Source organism: Myotis lucifugus, unplaced genomic scaffold, assembly GCF_000147115.1.
Source record: "Myotis lucifugus unplaced genomic scaffold, Myoluc2.0 scaffold_151, whole genome shotgun sequence".
In the NCBI taxonomy this organism is placed as follows: domain Eukaryota; kingdom Metazoa; phylum Chordata; class Mammalia; order Chiroptera; family Vespertilionidae; genus Myotis; species Myotis lucifugus.
The window spans coordinates 2005984-2029277 of record NW_005871199.1 but is presented as its reverse complement, the minus strand read 5'-3'; the positions used below and the strand labels follow the sequence as shown (position 1 = coordinate 2029277).

Genomic DNA, 23294 nt, shown 5'->3' with positions numbered 1-23294 from the left:
CCGATTCCTGCCGGGCCCAGACAGTGAACCCGCGCCCCGGTTGGGGTTCAGGCTTTGTTCGGGCTGTGGGTTCCCTCGCCACCGCCATTGGACGCGGACCCAATTTAGGTCGCGACACCCCGCAGCCTCCCAGCCCCCAGGCCGCGCTTCGGACGACTCTTGAGCTGAGAGCCCCAGGACTTGGAGACCCCGGCCCGCCCTCCACGTTTACCCGGCGAAGGGGCTGTGCTTTCAACAGGCTGGGGGGGTCGCCATCCGCCCCCAAGAAGGAGAGCGGGGTCCCGGCCTTCCCTAGAAGCAGCCCCGGGGGGACGGCGCGGAGAAGGGGGTAGTTGACCAAGTGGGGGAGGGGCGGGGGCATTTACCCGCCCCCCCGGGGGCGGGGCCTAGGGCGGGTATCACCCCCGGCGCGCTTACTTGTTAGGCTCCCAGTGCGGGCTGAGCGCCGGCGGTCCCTCCCCTGCTCCGGCCGCTGCCGCCGCCGCCGCCACCGCAGCCCTCCCCGCCGCCGCCGCTACTTCCTGCTTCTCTCCCGTTCGGCCTCCCCCTTCCTCAGCTCCCTCGGCGTTCCCGGTCGGGGCGGCCGGCTTTCGTACTCGCCATTGGCCAATCCCCTCGTCGTTCAGCGCTGCGCCCCGCCCAGCCCCACACTGGGTTGGCCTTAAGTACTGCCGCTCCGGACAAACCCGCACGGTCTTCCTAGCTTCATTGGGCAAGGAGCCTAGTCCTTCCGCAGTGCCTCTTGCCATTGGTTGTGCTGCCACCTGCCCCATCTGTGCATCTCAAAAGCGATTGGCCGCGCTACCTGTCGTTTAGGAAGAAGCCGCTCTGATTCCCTGCTTTCCTACTGGAGGCGGTGACTCTCCAGGTGCATCTCCGCCCCCTCGCTCCCTATTGGCCGCGATCCCGAAAGCCTGCAGTTCACTTATACAAATTTCAGGAACTCTCGGCTTCGATTAGGTGAATACTTTGAGGAGAATCGCTTCGACTCTGAAAGGACCCGGATGTGCAGGTCCGTTTGCGCTTTCTCCAGCTAAACTCCAGTGTCAGTCATGTCATGCAGAAGTGAGAGAATGGGACGTCACCCAAAACATTACGTCATCTGGTTGACTATTTTCCTGCGGTTTTCCTACTGTCTAAATCGCCAGATGGATGGGGTCCTCGCGCGGCCCTAGCTGGCTGCGTCACCCATAGCTCCCCCCAGTGCGGGAGGGCTTGGAGCAGAGCAGGGGTTGGAGTGTGGAAGGAACCGGCACCTGAAGCTGCGGCAGGCATGCAGACCGGAAGTGGGGAAGAGGTGACGTTAGAGTGCTGGCGTGGCCTGGGCCGTTTCCAAAGGGATCTTAAAGCGGCTCATTGGTAGGCTTCCGAAACACACACGCGCGCGCGCACACACACACACACACACACACACACAGTGTCCCCCCCCCCAAAATGTATACACAATAATTATAAAGGCAGAATACATTTCATTTTCAAAATTGAGCTAACAGCTGTTACAGTGCATGCATGCATGCATTTTGTTGGGACACCCTGAATTACATATTTATGTGTGTGTGTGTGTGCGTGTGTGTGTATACATACATATAGATATAGATAGACCCATTTCCCATTTAAGATCTCTTTTTCCCTGCCCCCAGCAAGGATGAGGGTGGAGTCCAGGCCGATTTTCCCGCGCTTTGTTGCCCCGCCCCCTAGAGGCGGGAGCAGGGGGAGAGGTGGTTGGAAAAAGAGTTGCCTTGACATTGTAATCCGCACTCACTCAGAATTCGTCTGCTAGCCGAGTGCCACCTCGCGCACACGAGCTGGCTGGTGAGCCTCGCAGACGGTGCGCACGCAGCCGCGGGCAGCCTGGGCGGGGTCCTTACAGGCGGTTCTGTGCCGGCCGTGCTGCCCAGCGGATGGAAGTCCTCCCGTGCACAGGAGGCATTTGGTTCAGTTCCGGGCAGGGGGCATGCCCAGGTCGTGGGCTCTATCCCCGGTAAACTTGCCAACTTATATGGGCTGCCAACGATGATAGGAACCTTCATTATTGGAGATTTATGCCCTTTTGTCTGTCTAGTAAAGTCTTTCCTTACGATGGGGTGTGGGGGGGTAGCCTACATGTTCTTTTCTCCTGAGGACTCAGCTCTGACTCCAAAACAGAAAAATTTTCTTTCCACATCCTGTCACACCTCATGAAGTAGCGGTAACTGACTTCAGGAGGCAAGGAGCTTCTAGTTAAACATGGACATCAACATGACAGTTAAGAAATAAATAAAAAAGCATAAAAGTACAAGGATAAAGAGAGAGAAGAGTAGACAAATGAGATGCTATTTTGAAAAATGGAAAGTCATAGGTCTGGGAGTTTAAGTCCTAAAGTTTTAATATTTTCTATTCTACTTACAAAGTAGGGAGAGGGAAACCAAAAATGAACAAAATAATTGGAATCTTAGAACTTGTAAAGATTTTAAAAATTAAAAATTCTTAGTCCTCTGCAAGCAGGGACAGGAGAATTGGAAAATTCCTTTGGGGGGATAATAAGTGGCCCAGGCGAAAAAGTTTACAGAAACTGGCCCCTCCCTCACCTGCCCCACACTGAGGCACACCGCTGACAGCCTCTGACCCTACCCACCCAGCTTTCTGACCTTTTGGGTCTCATGCTTAAGTAGGAAGACAGCCAAGGATCCAAAGAAAGCTGAAGGCAGTCTCAAACATGAAAGACAGAAGCCTAAAGATAAAGACAACAATGTCCCCAAAATTGCAATTAATATCCTCTGAAAAATAAGAGAAGATATTGCTCTCATGATACAAGAATAGGATGCTTTAAAAAAAAAATAGGAACATTCAGAAAATAACAAAAACTTCTTGTAAACTAAAAATATGAAAAACAGGCCCTGGCTGGGTAGCTCATTTGATTGGAGCATCATCCCAATATTCCGAGGTTGCAGCTTCAATCCCTGGTCAGGGCACATATGAGAAGCAACCAATGAATGTATAAATAACTGGAACAACAAATTGATGTTTCCCTGTCTCTCTCTAAAATCAATAAAAACATTTTTAGACCTAGCTGGTTTAGCTCAGTGAATAGAGTGTTGGCCTGCAGGTTGAAGGGTCCCCACTTTGATTCCGGTCAAGGGCACATGCCTGGGCTGCAGGCTCCATCCCAGTAGGGGCCTGCAGGAGGCAACAGATCAATGATTCTCCCTAACCATTGATGTTTCTCTCTCTCTCTCTCCCTCTCCCTTCCTCTCTGATATCAATAAAAATATATTTTTAAAAAGAAGAAGAATTTCCAAAGGCTGTCAGAAAAACAGGTTGCATACAATGGATACTCAGTTACATACTCAGAATGGCATTGGATTTTTTTTTTTTTTAAAAGGGCCTCCTGCACACCCCCTTCTGAGGACCAAGCCCACAACCCAGGCATGTGCCCTTGGCCAAAATCGAACCTGGGACCCTTCAGTCCCCAGGCAGATGCTCTATCCACTGAGCAAAACCAGCCAGGGTAGCATTGGATTTCTTAATAATACCCTTAAAATCTAGAAAATCTTCAGAATTCTAAAGAACATTATTTTATATCTATAAGGTGTTTTTAGGCGTGAAACACAGGAAATTTACCTTCTGTGCTCTTTTCCTCAGGAAGCTACTGGATCATGAATTCTACTAAAACAGAGCATGAAACCAAGGAAAATCAAAACATGGTATCTAGGATCCACAGAGTGGACCCACACAGAAGAGAAACAAAGGGATTCCCTGTATGTAGGTGCAGGGAAGGGCCAGGACAATTTTGCTGCAGGCCAGTTGCAACCAGTACAGATTGGAGCTGAAGGCCATCACACGAGGTCAACAGGCTACCTACTGTGTTCCAACAATTTGAGAGGAGGTTTATACTTCAGACAGAGGGAATCAAAACAAAACAAAACAAAACAAAACAAAAACAGGGCAATGATAAATTCCAGCGGAGGAAAATGTGCCTTGGAGGCAAATTTAATCATAATACTCATTCAGTTCCATTGCAAACAAAATTATATAGTCATAATTATAAATAAAATAAATACTAATTTATCCAAAAAGTAGAGTCTACTCTTGGAAGAAGGATGTGTTCCATGTGGAGTATTTAGAGAGCTAAGTCCTAATCTTATATTGTAAAAAGTGTATATAGTGGCTAAAATTGAAAAATTAGCAAATAGCCATATAAGCTTATTATTTAGCAACAAAGAAGTAAATACAGGAAGAATTAGCTAAAGGGATTGGAGCTGTAGAAGCAAGAGTGCGGAAAATCTTTGAATCTTAAAACAATATAAATTATTTTGTAAACCATTTAAAAAATTAAATTTAAAGTAGGCTAGATGAAAGCAGTATGTATGGTACACTACCACTTGTTATTATAAAAGAATAACTATGCTTCTTAATGCAAATAATATTTTGAGAAGGATAAGTGAGAAACTGTCAAGGTGATGGCCTTTTAAGGAGAGGAACAAGATGGAAATGAGAGTGAGACATACTTTCACTACCTACCCACATTTTTACTGATTTTTTAAAATATACTTTTATTGATCAGTTGCCTCCTGCACTTCCCCTCCCCCCCACTGGGGATAGAGCTCGCAACCCGGGCATGTGCCCTTGACTGGAATCGAACCCAGAACCCGTCAGTCTGCAGGCTGACACTCTGTCCACTGAGCCACACCAGCTAAGGCTTACTGATTTTTTTTTGAGAGAAAGGGAGAGAGGAACATCGATGTGAGAGTAAAACACAGATTGGCTGCTTCCTGCAAGCCCCCCTACCAGGGATCAAGCCCGAAACCCAAGCATGTGCCCTGATGGGGAATTAAAACGTCAATCTTTGCCCCAGCCAGTTTGGCTCAGTGGATAGAGTGTCTGCCTGCAGACTCCAGTCAAGGGCAAACGATCCCCAGTAGGGGGCGTGCAGGAGGCAGCCAATCAATGATTCTCTCCCATCATTAATGTTTCTATCTCTCCCTTTCCCTTCCTCTCTGAAATCAATAAAAATATTTTTTTTTTAAAAAAAAGGAAACAGCACCTGATGCACTTAAAAATAAAAGTCAACCTTTCAGTAGACAGGATGGCACCCAACCACTGAGCCCCACTGGCCAGGGCTCTACCCACTTTTGATTAACAGGAATTTTTAATTTGATGAAGCACGATTTTTTTTCCTAATCCATGAACATGTGGGGGTCAAGAATACAATGACTACCAATACAATTTGGTATCATTGCCTTGGATTTGTGCAAACAGTTCTACCCCCATGGCTTTGGTGTCAATGCAAGTGCTAACATAGTGCAAGAGGCAAATAACATCCTAGTATTATTATAAAAATGGTTTTGACCTTACAACCCTCCTGAAAGGGTCTTGGGACCCTTAGGGGTTCATGGACCACACCTTCAGAACCATCATCACAGAGTAAGTTACCTAGAGTCTCTGGGTTTCAGTTTCCTTATAAACTATATCTCCTTATAATTTATAAAATAAGACTAATAAAGCTACAGGGTTGTTGTGAAAACTAAATGATTTAAAACAAGTAAAGAATTTATAACAGTCCCTGGCACATTTATATTATATAAGCATTTGCTAAAATTATATATCTGATGTCATTAAATGTTCTTCCAAAATAAATTTATTGAATATACTTTTCCATATTAATGTAACATAATTGTTTTATATTAGGTTATTTCCAATTTTTCCAACACCCTGTACATAAGTCTTGGCCACTTCTCTGATTATTTAAATTCCTAAAGTGGAACCTCCCAAAGAGCAGTTACGTGCTGCTTAACGACGGGGATATATTCTGATAAATGCATTGTTGGGCAACTTTGTCGTCGTGCGAACATCAGAGTGCACTTAAACACACCTAGATGGTATAGCTTCCTACACACCTAGACTACATGGCATTGGCTATTGCTCCTAGGCTACAAGCCTGTATGGCATTTTACTGTACAAAACAATACAAAATTAAATTATGCACAAGAGAAAATGATGCAGTCAAGAGACATGGTAACCACGAGATGTATGAGGCTGCTGCTGGTGTAATATGGCACAGTTTTACAGAAAAAATTTTTTTAACATTGAAAGTTTTTTTTTTAATATATTTTTATTGATTTCAGAGAGGAAGGGAGAGGGAGATAGAAAAATCAATGATGAGAATCATTGATCGGCTGCTCAATCCCACTGGGGATCAAGCCCACAACCTGGGTATGTGCCCCTGATCAGAATCAAACCCGGGACCCTTCAGTCCACAGGGCAACGATCTATCCACTGAGCCAAACCAGCTAGGGCGCAAACTTTTTTTGTAAATATAAAGAATTCATTCTAAAATAACAAAAGTAGCCCTAACCGGTTTGGCTCAGTGGATAGAGCATCGGCCTGTGGACTCAAGGGTCCCAGGTTTTATTCCGGTCAAGGGCATGTACCTTGGTTGCAGGCACATACCCAGCATGGAGTGTGCAGGAGGCAGCTGATCGGTGTTTCTCTCTCATCGATGTTTCTAACTCCCTACCCCTCTCCCTTCCTCTCTGTAAAAAAACCAATAAAATATATTAAAGTAAATAAATAAATAAAATAACAAAAGTACAGTGTAGTGTACTTATTAAATTTATTTTGGAAGAACATTTAAATACCTAAACCAGTAATAGTTGTTTATTATGATTATCAAGTACTATGTGCTTCACTTAATTATGTGATACACTTTTATACGACTGGCAGCGCAGTACGGTTGTTTACACCAGCAGCACCACAAACATGTAAGTCGTTGCACTACATGACAATGACTACATCAGAGGCTATGACAGGGATGGCGAACCTTTTGAGCTCGGCGTGTCAGCATTTTGAAAAACCCTAACTTAACTCTGGTGCCGTGTCACATATAGACATTTTTTGATATTTGCAACCATAGTAAAACAAAGACTTATATTTTTGATATTTATTTTATATATTTAAATGCCATTTAACAACGAAAAATCAACCAAAAAAAATGAGTTCGCATGTCACCTCTGACACGCGGGTCATAGGTTCGCCATCACTGGGCTATGATGTCACTAGGCATTTGGAGTTTTCCAGCTCCTTTAAAATCTTATGGGACTGCTACGGCATGTGTGGTCTGTCATTGACAAAAACATCATTATATGGTACATGACTATACACACGTGTCTTCACAGGACTGTTGCAAGTACAGGGAGAGCTAAGGATAGGGGTCAATGGACCAAGTATTTGACTTCAGTAGGGAGCATTTCTTAAGATGGACAGGATCCAGGGTGTAGTTGCAAGTATAAGAGAATGAACTGTGATGATGACCTGTCAATTGGAAGAGGCCACGGCAGTGGCTGAGTCATCCTCGTGAACACTGAAGTCACCCAGTTGGCATGCAGAGGACCAGAGGACTGGGACACAGGTCCTGTCATTACTTGATGGGCAGGCTCTGCCAGAACATGATTTTGCTTGGAGAACCACACCCAGGCCCAGGAAAGCTGAAGTGACCATTCCCTTTATAACCAACAGCTGAAAAAGATTTCTAAGCCCTAGAAGGGCTGCTTCTTTTAAGTAATATTTGATTAGTCTCCCCCTAAATTTAGACACAAATATAGTGTCGAAATGGAACTCATCCACATAATGTAAGCACAAAATAAGTTTTCTAGCTTCATTTTGTGGAACCATATTTATATTCAGGCTTTAAGGTCTGACTTTGGGATATTGGAAAAGAAATTCACGGAATCTTGGCCCAGGCAGAATAGCTCAGATCACTGGGGAAAGATGGGATTTCTCAATAAACAGTGCTATAACAAATGGTTTTCCATGTTTAAAAATTGAACTCTGTAAAAAATCAATAAAATATATTTTAAAAAAAAAAGAAAAAAAAGAAATTTCTATGTGAAAGTGAGAGATAATAGAAACAATAAATATTGGTCTCTGCCCCTGGTTCCTGGCACAGAACTCCTAAAACCCTTTTCCTAAGTGATATGAACACTAGGATGCCCTGGCTGGGTATCTCAGTTGGCTAGAGTGTCACCCTGACACACCAAGGTGGTGGGTTTGTTCCCTGGTCAGGGCACATATAAGAAGCAACCAATGAATGCATACATAAGTGGAACAGCCCTGGCCGGTGTGTTCAGTGGTCAGAGCACCAGCCCACATACCAAAGGGTCCCGGGTTTGATTCCCAGTCAAGAACACATACCTGGGTTGCAGGTTCGATCCCTGGCCCCCATGGGAGCGTGTGCAGGGGGCAACCAACCAATCTCTCTCTCTCCCCCTCTACCTATATCCCTCCCACTCTTTCTGAAAAGCAATGGAACAAATATCCTCTGGTGAGGATTAACAAAAAAATAAATTAAATAAATAAATAAAGGACAACTTTTAAAAAGTGGAAAGATGCCCTAGCTGATGTGGATCAGTTGGTTGGAGCATCGTCCCGTACACCAAAAGGTGGCGGGTTCGATTCCTGATCAGTGCACACACGCAGGTTTCGGTTAGGTTTGATCCCTAGTCAGGGTGCATGCAGGAGGCAGCCAATGGATGTTTCTCTCTCACATCAATGTTTCTTTCTCCCTCTCTTACCCCCTTCTCTCTCTCTAAAAAAAAAAAAAAAAAAAAATCAATTAAAAAAATTTTTTAAAAAGTGAAAGGACACCGTAACCGGTTTGGCTCAGTGGATAGAGCATCAGCCTGCGGACTGAAGGGTCGCAGGTTCGATTCCGGTCAAGGGCATGTACCTTGGTTGTGGGCACATCCCCAGTAGGGGGTGTGCAGGAGGCAGCTGATCGATGTTTCTCTCTCATCGATGTTTCTAACTCTCTATCCCTCTCCCTTCCTCTCTGTAAAAAATCAATAAAATATATATATAAAAAAAAAGTGAAAGGACAAGTCATAGATAGGGAGAACATATTTACAACATATATAACCAATAATGATTTAATAAAGCATTCCTTCAGAACATCAATATATAGACAACCCAAAAGGAAAATGGGACAAAAAATATGAAGAGACATTTCACAAAAAATGGAAATACAAAGACTTATTTAGAAATATATGAAAAGATGATCAAGCTCAATCTCATTAGTAATCAGGGAAATACAGAGTAAGACCTCAATGAGTTCTCCTATCCTCACTAGACTGGCAGAAAGTTAAGTCCTACCAACATCACGGTCTGGAAACAATGAGAACAGGAATTCTTACACTGCAGAAGGGCAGTTCACACAACCACTCTGAGGAACCATTTGGCATCACCCTGTGAAGGGCCCTGAAGAAACTTGTGCACAGGTGCATCAGGACAGATGTAAAAAACCCACTGTAACCCTGTTGATAACAGAAATATAACTGGCAGCAATGCAAATGTCCATCAATAGGAAAATAAAGACAGCAGTCTATTCACAGAATACTATACAACCATGAAAAATGAAGCAACAACTTTGATGAAACTCCAGAAACAAAACAGTTGTTAAAAGACCAAGTCCCAAAAGTCTCACAGTATAAAAGTATTTTTTATAAAGCTCAAAAACAAGCAAAGCTGAACATATTCTGGTCAGGAAGCTATGTGTATAAGAAAACTGAAAGGAAAAAATAAAAATTCAGGCTAATAGTTATCTTTGAGGAGGATGTGGAGAGGTGGCACAGGGGCCCAGCTGGCATGGCTCAGTGGTTGAATATTGACCTATGAACCAGGAGCTCATGGTTCGATTCCCAGTCAAGGCACATGCCCTGGTTGCGGGCTCAATTCCCAGTGTGGGGCATGCAGGAGGCAGCCCATCAATGATTCTCTCTCATCATTGATGTTTCTATGTCTCTCTCTCCCTCTCTGAAATCAGTAAAAAATATATTAAAAAATAAAACAAAAAATAAAGGCAGAGGGCCCTGGCCAGTGTGGCTCAGTTGGTTGTAGCGTCGGCCTATCAAAAGGTTGCGGATTTAATTCCCTGTTGGAGCATGTATGGAAGGCAACCAATCGATGTTCTCTCACATCTGTTCCTCTCTTCCTTCCCTCTCTAAAATCAATAAGCATATCCTTGGGTGAGGATTAAAAAAAAAAAAGGCATAGATATGTGACAAGGAAATATTCTAGCTCTTAAATTTGAGTGGCTTCAGATATGTTCAGTTTGTTTTTATGTTTCATGCTTTATACGGAAGCATTTCATGTGTCAAATATTATTTACCTCTTTCATAAAATAAAGGGGGTGGGGGTAATGTGAATTCTGCATTCTATCCCACACAAAAAAGCTTTCCTCTACATTTGGTGCTCCAGGGCTTCACAGACCCCTTTGTGAAAGTCAGGCCTGAAGGACCGCTGACCTTTGGTGTTCACTGCTGCCTACTTCTCCAACTCTGTCCGCTGCCACTCACCCAAGCAGTCCTGAGCTACTCAATTCCTCCGAAGCACCTGCGCACCATCAGCACATACTGGAAACATCCCCATCTGTTCCTCGAGGATGAAAATCGTTTCACCATTGGAGGGCTCAAATGTTCCCTCCAGGAGCCTTCAGAGGCTGCCAGAGTTTGGCCCTTTCTTCTTGCCGACTCCAGAGTGCCTTGCTCACGCCGCTTTGGGTACATAGCAGACGTGTCTAATCGCTCATTTATGCGCCAGCCCTGCCCTAGACTCAGAGTCCCCAAAGGCCAGTACCGTTTTCTGTTCACCTCTGTGGCCCTAGAGCCCAACACAGCGACTCTCAGCAAAGCTTCTCTTAATGCAAGTAAAAGAGTCCCAGGGCAGGAGAAATGTGAGGACACGGTCATGGACGGAGATGGGAAGGGGAGTAAGTCAGGATTTAGAGACCCCACATTGAAGACACTGAGAACTCAACAGGGAACGCGCTCCTTCATGCCATGTCCTCCTCTCTCTCACACTCAGAGAACTACTATTTGAAGAAAAAAAAAAAAAGTTGCCAAGCTTTATTTAGTTGGATTGGTTAACATATCTAGCCCTATATCCCACCCACCCAGTGCAGCCCCCGGGTACTCAGCTACCCTTCCCTCCAGTCTCATTTCTTGTCCTCCTCCTTCTTTTCCTTCTTGCCATCCTTGGTGGCCTGGGAGGCCAGGGAGCCCATGGCATTTCGAATGGCCTCATTGTTGGGGTCCACACCTGGAAGGTTCTCCAGGACGCTCTGCAGGAACTCAGGGTCCTGCATCACGTCGTAATCGTCTTCCTCCTGAAAAAGGGCAGTGTCAGCCTGGGGCGGGGTGGCGGGGAGCACACTGCTGCCTGCGCCCCTCTCTCCACAGTCTGGGGGTGAGGGACACCTCTGGCCAAAGGTAGGAAGGAAGATTCAGGAAAACACCTACTATCTATATAGTATGAATGCAAACACGTGTCACCGGCCAAATAGAGGAGAAACCTGAGAGCTTTGCTTCCTGAGCTCGAAGGGTAAAAACACACAATCACTTTTAGGTTTCCGGCTATCACACACCCACTCCTCCTTTTTCTTTTTCCTAGACCTGCTTTTCACTGTCCTGGGAAGATGACATCCTAGAGAACTGTCCAGCCTGCTCCCACCAGCAGGGGAGGAAAATTACAGAGTACTAGGACCCCTCTCCAACCCCGACCACTAGCATGCCTTAGCAAGGTTTACACACAAGAAATGTTTATCCACGTGTTTGTTTCCGTGTGCTCCTCAAAGAGCCCACCTATAAGCCCAAAAGGAGAAACCGTTGCCTAGAGAGCCAAGGATCTAAGCACGGGTGGGGGTGGGGGTGGGGGGTGGGGGTGGGGGGTGGCGGTGTTAAGCTTGATGAGCTCACCTTGGCGGGCTCAGAGGTGTCCATGGCTGAACTGGCATCAATGTCAGATGATTCTGCCTGGCCAAACTCTGAGGAAAAGAGGCCAGTCTGTTCAGTTCCATTTCCCACCCCAACCTCTCCGTCCGAAAACTACCGCCCAGGCCTGGCTCACCTGCGCCCTGCAGGGACATCTGCATGGCATAAGCGATCTGCTCTTCCTCAGTCATGCTGCTTAGGTCAGGGAGCCCGGTGCGGCTGAACTCCTGCTGGCCGATGGTCATTTTCAGCAGGGCGTCGTCCGAGTCTGGGAAAGGAAGACAGTGGCAGGATGGAACTGGTGCCATATGCCACACAGACCCACCCCAAAGCACTCCCTCCGCCCACATATTCCCATACTGCCCGACCCCCCACTCCCATGGAGCACCCCGCAGTCCCGGGACTTCAGATTCCACCTCTTTCACCTTCAGTCCCAGTCGAAGCAATCCCAGCCTCAGCAGCGGAGGCTGCGGCTGCCCGACGGGCCTCCTCCTCCTGCCGCTGCCGCTGCTCTTCCATAGAAACTCGAAGGGCCTGGCGGAGGACAGGGCAAGGTCAGATGTTCTCCCACCCTCCCTCACTTGTGGGGACGTCAGCTGAGGGGTGCAAAGGAGCACAAGGGGCACCTTCTGGTTTACGCATATGGAAAAGCCGGAGAGGTGATACAGGAAAAAAGGACCTGGGAGAAGCCTGGGGTTTGATCAGGAGAAGCGAACAAGAGTCCAACACTGTTGCCCTTAGAGATCAGATGCAGTTCTGCAGCAGAGGGACAAAGGGGGGCCTGGGAAATGAGCGGGGTGTGTAGGACTGCTAGCCCTACAGGAGCTGTGTGGCGTGTGGGTGTGTCAGTAGAGGTCCAAGGAGGACCCTTGGGCTCTACCTGAGGTCAACGTTTGCTCACCAGGGCCAGCTCAGGATCAGCACTGGGATCCACTCCAAATTCAAAGTCACTGGCACCAAGACCCAGCATGGCACCGCCTTCACCAGCCAGAATCGGAGAACTGATGAGGGCATCGGCGAGGCTGGGCCCAGGAGGCACTGTCACCAGATGGGATCCAGTTCCATCTTTGCCATTCAACGTGTTCACAAAGGCTGTCAGCTTTTCCGTGTTCACTTCCTGGGGAGGAAAGAACACGGAGACTCTCCTTGCTGCCCCGCTCGCTCCCCATTCTCTGCCATCTCAGTCCTCGTCTGCAGCTACTCTCCACAGCACAGGCCCCTCTGGGGAAGGACTCTTCTCAGGCTATAACCAAATCAAGTCAATGCCCCCCAGCTAGTCCTTACTCACCTCTTCCCCAAAATTGATAATGTCAACATTTACTTTCTCCTTCTTGAGGCGTTTCGCCAGTTTCACCAGCTGGGAAGAAGGGGAGATACATGAGGAAATCCGTCCGACACCATGAGGGCAAGTGACACACCTCACAAAGGCACACAGAACACTGCTGACCTCCCCAAGGTCCCCCAGTAGAAACACTACATTCTGCACATCCACCTTTCCCCAAAGTGATGAACCCACTGCCCCTGCCAGGCTCACCTAAGGCTGAAAGACCCATTCCAGGTACTTCCCGCCCGAATCCCCAGCTGCCACGGGGACTCACATCCTTCTCGTTGTCCTCCACGGGGCTCCCCACAAAGGCAATGATGCGCATCTTGTGATTCTTGCCCTGTCGGTGCTTCAAAGCCAACTTGTAAAGGAAGAGGAAGTTCTCAGTCAGCCTGAGCAATCACTGAGCTTTCCTCTGTCACTCAGTTGTTGTTTTCTTATGGTTTCTACGTACCTCAAGTCTACCATCATGCTCACACAAGGTCTAACCCCTTTCCTTCACTCTCCCATTCTTGTCATTCATCCCACCATATCCTTCCTACTCCTTCTCTAGGCCATCTCTCTTCCCTTGCTCTGGTCTGGCTCAAGATTCCAGGGGAGAAGTGAACAACGTTGTGGGCAGAACCTCAGAGCAAGGAGGAACCATCAAAGGGATCCAGGACTCACATGGGCCACTCGGATGCCAGTGCAGAAGGTGATCTTGCCCTTGGGCTGGACAGTATGAAGCTTGGACAGGATGCGGCCGGTGTCAGGGGTGAGTGTGGTCAGTACTTCACAGTCACTGGAATATGGGGAAAGCATTTCCATGATTTCAGGTCAAAACAAGTGTCTCTAAACTATGTTTGACTTATCTTTTCTTTAGAGAACTTGACAATAACTATAATCTCTACTATTCTTTAACATCTAAAAGTTGTCAATGCAAGGAATAACAAGTTATAATTATATGAGATGTGGATGTTATCTTATTGTTAACCCTTACAGTTAACCCTTCAACAACGAGTGGCACAGTGAAAAATCCATGTATAACTCCTGACTCCCCCAAAACGTAACTAATCCCTCAGTATCCATGGGGGATTAGTTCCAGGACACCCCACAGATACCAATATCTGCAGATGCTCAAGTCCCTTATAAAAAATAGCATAGAAGCCCTAGCTGATTTGGCTCAGTGGATAGAGCATCAGCCTGTGGACTGAAGAGTCCCGGGTTCGATTCTGGTCAAGGGCGGGCTCGATCCCCAGTGGGGGACGTACAGGAGGCAGCCGATCAATGATTCTCTCTCATCACTGATGTTTCTCTCTTTCTCTCACTCTCCCTTCCTCTCTGAAATCAATAAAATATATATTTTTTAAAAATAGCGTAGAACAGTGCATACAGTTGAAACCTCCAACTAAGATAAAAAATACTGGTTTTGATCCTCAACTGGCTGAGTCAGTGGATAAAAATCCTGGGGATATGAAAAGCCAACTGTATATTTATTTTGTAAAAATCTGTCTCTCAGTGGACCCAGGGAGTTCAAATCCATATTGTTCAAGGATCAACTATATATACATTTATCAAGTCATTATGTGGTATACCCTAACCTTATACAATGGTACATATCAATTATACCTCAATCAAACGGGGTGGGGGGGGGGGAGGGGCCAGTGCTCAGTAGATGTGAGGCACAGAAAATAAGTGGTTGATTTTGTAAAAACCTGCTCTCTCCCTTCCAGTGCTTCCCCCTTACTTCTCTCAGGCTACCTTGCTGGCAGGGCTGAGACCCCTCCACAACTGTTGGATGCTACTATGATTCTCTCCCACCGTCTCCATTTCCAGACTCATTTTCCCGCGAACAATATGCACACTGGGATGAGTGGTTACTCATTTGCGGATTATCAATTCCTCAAGCAAATCACTTTGGACGTAACAGGACTCTGACCCCAAATCACTTTTCACAGACTTTAAAAACACTGTGAAATTTTACCCCAGGAGATTGAGCTTCATAACTGTATTAAATTCAGGTTAATATAAAACCAAGTATAAGACACTGGGGGGTAGGGGAGGCCAGGGGATTGTCAAGGGCGGGGGAAAAAAGGAGACATATGTAATACCCTTTGTAATACTTTAAGCAATAAAATAAATAAATAAATAAATAAAATAAAACCAAGTTACTATTTATATTTACACTAAACAGTGAAGAAGGTAGTCTAGGAAGGTGATGGGCAAAAAAAGCCTCACGAAATCTACCAAAGGGTAGCAACCTGGACACCACAGTGGGTGACATGTGGGAAACCCCCACCCACCTGCCAAGCCCCCTCCTCCTCTGTCCCACGTACTTGGCCAGTGTGATGAGGCCCACGTTGTTCTCAGGGTTGCTACGGGTCTTGGAGTGACAGACTATGTTGACAGCGTCCTGTTGGGCCTGCAGCCGGGTAGGTAAGAAGTCCCCATTCCGCATATACTCGCTGTTGTCCACGCTACCGATTAGGAGTGAAGGAGAGAAAAGACATTGTATAGGACCCCAGGCATCCTCTCCAGTTTCAGGGACCTGTGAGAGGAATTGTGGGGGGGTCTAAGAGTAGCTCTCTGTCTTTGTGGAACTCAAAATCACCTCCAGCTCTTTCTTTTAATATATAGATGACCTGGCCCGAACTCAAACTTACCAACTCAAAATGACCAAAGGAAGAAAAAAAACTTAAATCTCTATTCCACAGTGATTTTGATAAGCATCAAAGGTTGCAATCTACTGATATATCACAACCGTCTTTCTATAAGGTGCACGTGTTATTAAATATTGTCAAGGATGAATATTCTAAGTCTGCCATTAAAATGGGAGTATTCCATTTTAATGGTAAGAAATGAAGAAGGCAACTTAAAAATACGTATAAAATAACACACTTGGCAGCACTGAATGCAGGAAAGTACAATGTAGTCATCTGATTAAATGTGTATGTAACTCCTGGACTGAACTGCAAAAATGAGGTTTCATGAATTTGGAGTCTTACCTCTCCTATCCCCACAACTTTTCATAAACTACCAGAATCCAGATCATATGACTACAAACTCCAGCTTCCCAGAGACCAAAAGAAGGCAGATAAGGGAAGCAGTTATACAAGCCCCAGAACAGAATCAATTCTTAAAATTCTAACAATAGCCCAACTGGAGTAGCTCAGTGGTTGAGCATCGAACTACAAACCAGCAGATCACGGTTCGATTCCCAGTAGGATCATATGCCTGGGTTGTGGGCTCAATCCCCAGTGTGGGGTGTGCAGGAGGCAGCTGATCAGTGATTCTCATCATTGATGTTTCTATCTCTCTCTCTCCCTCTTCCTTCCTCTCTGAAATCAGTAAAATTAAAAACAAAATAACTCTATCAACAATCCCATCTGTGTTAATGAATAAAGCCGTGTCCTAGATAAGACACCTCATTTCTATTGCTGAGCAAAATACGGATAAGGCAATTTTCTTCTTTGGTATCCTTTGCCTGGCAACATATACAAACCAAAAATGATGAAGAGAGGTCATTAAGTAGCTACTGGAAGGTAAGTGGAACAGAAGTAAAGGGCAGTCAGTGTTCTTCAGGCACAGGTTCAAATCCCCCTTCTGCTACTTGCTAATTCTATGATCCTGAAGTTACTTAATTTCTCTAAGGTCCACTTATTTCATGTATAAAATGGGTTTTATTGTACCAACCCTATAGGACTGCTCTGAGGATTAAATGCATGGCAAGTACTTAGCGCAATACCTAACAGTAAGCATGAAACACAGACTCATTCTTATACTGGAAACTCAATCTATATAAAGGGCATCGAGGGCTGACCCTCCTGACCATGCATTATTATTCCTTTTCCCCCAATACACTGTTTCTGGTTATTCCCCCAACAGGGAAGTAATTGCCTCTCTAGCTTAAAGTACAGTGATGAGTCCAAATAAAAAAAACAATGAAGGCTTTGAGGATCATCCAGATGGAATAGTTACTAAGTATAAGGATTGTGGGCAAGACCCACAAATGGATGAAAGCTGGAAGAAAGGCGTCAAAATGAGAAAAGGGCGCTTGAGAGACAGTGAAGAACATAGCAGTAGTTCTCACACTTCTTTGTGTATCAGGACCCCTGGGAGGGTGATGGCAGTGGTGGTGGTGTTAACAACATGGATGCCTTAACATCTAGCTATGCATCCAAAAAATCACATTGCTTAGTTTTCCCAATTTTGAACTTTATACAAATGGGATAATATATGTGCTTTTTGTGACGACTTTTGCTCAACAGTGTGTAATTTTTTCCCATCAAAAATTCATCTCAAAATAGTATTATCCAGCTATTCCATAAAAGTCTTCATTAAAAAAAAAAAATACACATGCCTAGACTTCACTGGCTGGGAGGTCTGACTCAGCAGATTGAGAGTAGAGTCAAACAGTAGCAATTTTTAATAAACTCCTCCTGAGAATTCTGAGAAAGCAAAGCATGAGGGCCCACCAAAAAAAAAAAAAAAAAAAAAAAAAAAAAAAAAAAAAAGGGAGAGAAGGGGTGGCTCTCATCATTATTCTGTGCCTGAGCTATTCCAATAGGCCACCAATAAGCCAAACTTTCCTCCTGTACCAAGCCGGGTCATTATGAAATGCCATTGTGTGTACTTCTCTGCCTCCGCCGTCCTCCGAACTTTTTCAACAGTCCTCTATTGAAGGGTACAGGACAGAGTCCAACCACCCTCAATGTGACATGTGGGGTCTTCTACCTGGGCCCATCTACCTTTCAAAACGAAAAGGCCCGCCCTCACACCAACAATCTGATAAGAAGCCACACTAGTCAGTTTCCTAATCCCTTCTATGCCTGGGGCATTTACCTCTCAGCAGCTTTATGCCCTTCCCCCCTCTTCTTCCCAACATTTACCTAAGTCCCTTCAAGGTCCCTCTTTCTTAGGTGCTCACCAAGCACCAGTGCTATACTTTTTACAGAAAACCATCACATACATTTTACCTAACTGTGCTCTATGATCCCCATTTTATAGGCAGATTTACTACATTCTCAAGAACACGCAGCTTGTAAATAACAAAAAACTGGCACAGGTTTTTGGATTCCAAATCCTGTCCCCTTTACACATGCTCTCTCCCAGAGGCTGCCAGGTTTAGCAAACAAAAAGACACAACTCCCAGCTCAATCTGAATTTCAGATAAACAGCAAATAACTTTTCGGTATAAGTATGTCTCATGCAATATCTGGCACATACTCACATCCACTTTTTAAAAAACTATTGAAAAGTGTTACTGATCTGAAATTCAAATTTAACTGGGCATCCTATATTTTATCTGGCAATGCTATCCTCTCCCCCAAAAGAAAACCCCTGTCTCCCCCAACTGACGATGTGTGTGTTTACGTACTATTCTGTATTACAGTTCTAGGCTCACCCGTAGAAGGAACTCTTGAAACCTTGCAAAAGTGTGTCCTCGGCTTCTAATCCAACTCAACACATACTCGGCCCAAGTCTGGGGCTGGCTCACCTTTAGATCTTGGCCGCACCACTAAGTTAGCTGCGTGACTGTGGGCAAGTCATTCAAAAGTGCTGAGGCTGAGTACCCTCGCCTGTAACTCAGTGCTGCGCGGCTGAAGGGAGAGCAAGTCCGTGAATGCCCGCCACATAGAGAGCACCGTAAACGGCCCCTCTGGAGAAGACACGGGAGGTCACAGGTGCAGACGCGGGGCCGGGCCGGGAAGGGACCGATCACACAGCCCTTCCTCACATCTGCTGTGCAGGAGGGGAGAGGAGGGCAGATGACCAGCACGACGAGTCTGAGGAGCATGGCTCTGACCACAGACAGACCAGGGGCTGGTCTGGAGACGGCGACGCTGGGATAGGGAGAGGCCGCGGGGACCGGCGGGTCAGTGGCCGCCGCGGGGTGCGGGTCAGCACAGGGTCCCCGGGCCCGTCCTCCTTCCCGGGGCCCGGGATGACTCAGGGAGTCGAAAGCTCCTGCCCTCCCGGCCCACGCGCGCGTCTCGCCCACCAGCCCCCCGGCCCTGCCCCCGGCCCACCCGGCCTCCGCGCGCCCCGACCCAGCCCCGCCCCTCACGAAGCCCCTAAGTTGTTACTCACCAAACCATAGTGCTTTCCAACACCATCTTGCCACCTTCCTCCCTCCCGGACCGGGTCTCCTGGGCCTCCTAACACCGACTCCTCCAATTGGCCCAGCACTCATAACCAATCGCAGACCTCGGCTCGGCCAGCTGGTTCCGCCTCCACCCCGCGCTGCGTTCTGGGAGTTGTAGGCGCAGCCAAGATTAAAGGGATGTGAGGGAGGCGGGGTGGCCGAAGTAACACAAAAAATGTTACTACCCACCATTCCAGTTCTCTGGTGGAGTTCCCTGCTGGGGGCATCTAAGCGAAGCTGTGGGGGAACCTTTGGAAGTGCTCGTGGATGTGCAGGCTCCAGCGCCCGTCATTTTCAAACAGTGGTGGGATCACTTTTTTTCAGCTTCCACTGTTTCCCACAGCACTTTGTTCATAACTACTAACTAAACCCTTATCTCTCTGAATTGCATTTATTTGTGATTTCTATCTCTCCCATTTTATTAGGGCAGGAGACATGTCAATCATTGCAATCTCAGAGCCCAGTACAGAGCCTGACACATGGTAGGAGCCCAGAAAAAAGTTTGACAAATCAGTAATTTTAACGAATCTCCCAAAGAATAGGAGACAAAAACCAGTAAACCATTTTGATTTGTTAATCAAGAGTAACATTTAAAAATGCTTTGGATTACTTTCCACCACTCACATACGTCTGGAAATCCCAGGTGTCTATCTTGGAGGGAAGAGGGAAAGAAGGAAGGGACCAAGCATGGCAACAGAACACCAAACTTGGAAACAGGGGAGAGGAGTGTTGTAGATATTGCCTAGATATTGGTAAAGTTTCAATGGATATGTTCAAAAGTTACTGGTAACCATCACAGATTGTATAAGAGTAAAATCTCCATATCACTAGAGGAGGGGAAAAGTCAATATAACCATAGACAGGAAAGAGGAGAAATTTAAAAAAACAACAACACAGAAAAATAGCGTCAAGTTCAAACATAACTAAAATATTTTTAAAAACAAGATTTATTTTTTTAAAAACAAACAAACAAAAAATATACAATGTAACTAGAGACACAAAACTAAGTGAGAAAAGGTAGAAATAAAGGGAGAGGAAAACGCAACATATCAGGCAATAGTAATAAAAGAAAGCATATGTAGCTATATTAATATTGCACAAAATAGAAATTAGAATAGCTGAAATAAAATCAAAAGAATATTTCATAAAACATAAGATTAGTCAACAAAAATGCTACTGTTTAATCGGAATAATGCAACTCCAAAGATAAGTTAAACATCAGGAATAACTATAAGTTGGTATTCTAAATGTAGAAGTAAATAAAGACAAACATTCAACCCAAACAAAGGGACTAGGACCTGAATGAATACTGTCATCACGGTTCTGGGAAAACATGATCCATGATATCTGTGCAGGGAAATGTCACCATTTCAGCTTTAGTCAGTCATTTAATAGACTGTGAACAGCTTTTTGTTGCCACACTTTAAAAAGTCTATGGAGATATTGCAAAGAATGCAAAATATAATGGCTGTTAAAAATGAGATAGTAAAATTAGATCCTATAAGATTGATTTGATTCAACCTGAAGAACAGAGAACTACATGGGTGGGCAAAAATAGGTTTACAGTTGTCAGTCTTAGAAACAGTTTGTTCTTACGTTATTATTTATTAACTAGAGGCCCAGTACACGAAATTTGTGCATTGGGGGGGAGGTGTCCCTCAGCCTGGCCTGCACCCTCTCACAGTCCAGGAGCCCTTGAGGTATGTCCGACTGCCACGGAGGCGGGAGAGGTGAGCCCGTCTCAGGGCTTCTGTTTGAGCAGTGCTCCCCCTGTGGGAGCACACTGACCACAGGGGGCAGCTCCTGCATTGAGCATCTGCCCCCTAGTGGTCAGTGCACATCATAGCGACCAGTCGTTCTGCCATTCGGCCTATTTGCATATTAGTCTTTTATTATATAGAGAATTATTGTATTATTTTCCACACAACTGTAAGCCTACTTTTGCCCACTTCGGTAATACTCTCTTCAAATAGAAAAGACATTCTGTTAGAACTATGTCAGAAGCTTTTCAAATAGCAATGTGCAAGTTGCAGTAACACACATAAAAACTGAAATCTGATAGGATCATATTTCAGTAAAACAAAAGCTCTATAATGAAAAGAACCAATAACAAACAAACAAACAAACAAAACAAAACAGCAATGAATTCATTTACCTGTGGGTCAAGCACTATTCTGAGCACTTGGAAGGGAGCAAAACAAAGTCCTGCCCTTACGGAGCTTACATTCTTTGGGGACAGACAGACAATAAACCAATAAGTAAATATAGTCAAATAACGGTAAGCACAGCAAAGAAAAATAAACGGGTGGTTCTAAGCATATAAATAGGATATTAGGGAGCCTTACATTAGAAACCTGAAGGGCACCTGGGGGGAAGCGCAAGTGCAAATGCCCTGAGTCAGGATGTACTTTAAGTGCAAGGAGACCAGTAGAGGCTGGAGTAGAGGGAGAGGCAGAAGGAGAATAAATAAAGTCAGAAAACATAGGGAGTTCAGAGGCTAGCTCGCGGACAGCCTCATGGATCAAGGACTCTGAGATAAGGATCTGTTGGGAAGTTTTCAGCAGAGGATTGATAGACTCTGACTTAATGTTTTAACAGGACAGCTCTGGCTGCTGCATTGAGAAAAGATTACAGAAGGAGATAGATCAGTTAGGAGACTACAATTATCTGATGATATGACGGTGGCTTATTCCAGGGTGGTAACAAGATGTGAAAATGGTGACATATAGTTGGATTTTGAGTATATTGTGAGATATAAAACTGATAGAATTTCCCAATGGGTTTGATGGAGGATGTAAGGGAAGGGATTATTAAGTAAGATACCAGAATTGTTTCTAAGCATGTTTCTGTACAAAACAACATGAGATTAAATAAAGCATAAGAAAAAATGGTGCAATCAAAAGACTCAGTAAACAGGAGGTGTATGAGGCTGCTGCTAGCATAACACAAAATACTGTTTTATAGCAAACTTTTTGTTGTTGTTAATCCTCACCCGAGGATATTTTTCCCATTAATTTTTTTTAAAGAGAGTGGAAGGGCCCTGACCAGTTTGGCTCAGTGGCTAGAGCGTCAGCCTGTGGACTGAAGGGTCCCAGGTTCGATTCCGGTCAAGGGCATGTACCTTGGTTGCGGGCACATCCCCAGTATAGGGTGTACAGGAGGCAGCTGATCGATGTTTCTCTCCCATGGATGTTTCTAACTCTATCCCTCTCCCTTCCTCTCTGTAAAAAATCAATAAAATATATTTAAAAAATAAATAAATAAAATAAAGAGAGTGGAAGGGAGTGGGGGAGTGGGGAAAGAAAGAGCAATGTGAGAGAGAGATTGATTGATTGGTTGCCTCCCTCACATAGCCTACCGGGGCTGGGGAACACACCTGCAACCCTTCAGTGCTTGGGCTGATGCTCTAACCACTTAACAACACAAGCCAGGGCTATCGCAAACTTTTTTGAATAAGTAGAGCACACTCTAAAATAACAATACAAAGTATAGTATACTAAGTACATAAGCCAGTAACAGCTGTTTATCACTACCAATTATGGAATGTACATAATTATATGTGCTATACTTTTTTACCCAACTGACAGTGCAGGTTTGTTTATACCAGCATCACCACAAACATGTGAGTAATGCGTTATGTGAGTGACATTATGATGGCTATCATGTCACTAGGCAATAGGAATTGTTAGCTCCATTATAATCCATCCCATGGGGCCACCTTTATTTATGCAGTCTGTCATTAACTGAAAATGTTATGTGGCACATGATTGTATTTATAAAAAATTCATTTGTAAGACCACTGGCTAACTTTGACCACTGACTGGATACTTTTATTAAGGAATTATTCATATTTTAAGGTGTAAGAATGTTATAGTTACGTTTTTTTAAAAGTCCTTATTTTATCCTGTCTGGTTTGGCTCAGTGGATAGAGCATCAGCCTGCAGACTGAAGGGTCCCAGGTTTGATTCCGGTCAAGGGCACATGCCCGGGTTGCAGGCTCCATCCCCAGTAGGGAGCCTTCAGGGGGCAGCTGATCAATGATTCTCTTTCATCATGGACATTTCTATCTCTCTCTCCCTTTCCCTTCCTCTCTGAAATCAATAAA

General features: G+C 45.2%; 2 protein-coding genes across 7 annotated transcripts in view; both read right to left on the bottom strand.

The window, feature by feature from the left end:
• The window catches only part of ZNF687 (zinc finger protein 687), a 9139-nt gene extending 8593 nt beyond the window's left edge, over positions 1-546 (bottom strand). Inside the window, 1 exon segment of the mRNA XM_023759280.1 lies at positions 418-546. The gene's annotated coding sequence lies outside the window, so the exon portion shown is untranslated.
• Positions 547-1533: 987 nt separating this feature from the next.
• PSMD4 (proteasome 26S subunit, non-ATPase 4) lies at positions 1534-19274 on the bottom strand. Of its 6 annotated transcripts, none has more exons than XM_014461320.2 (11): positions 19135-19224; positions 18542-18644; positions 15381-15521; positions 13732-13846; positions 13340-13426; positions 13030-13098; positions 12643-12858; positions 12158-12275; positions 11878-12009; positions 11727-11794; positions 10853-11137 (listed from the first exon to the last, which is right to left on the bottom strand). In XM_014461320.2, the coding sequence occupies exons 3-11, from the start codon at positions 15500-15502 to the stop codon at positions 10967-10969; spliced, it is 1098 nt and encodes a 365-aa protein (XP_014316806.1). In that variant the 5' UTR covers positions 15503-15521; positions 18542-18644; positions 19135-19224; the 3' UTR covers positions 10853-10966. The 6 variants fall into 6 exon arrangements, with proteins under 6 accessions (XP_023614995.1, XP_014316806.1, XP_014316807.1 ...); XM_014461321.2 differs by having other exon boundaries at positions 18542-18703; positions 19135-19204; XM_023759227.1 differs by lacking the exons at positions 10853-11137; positions 18542-18644 and adding an exon at positions 1534-2216 and having other exon boundaries at positions 19135-19274.
• Between the last annotated feature and the right edge of the window lie 4020 nt (positions 19275-23294).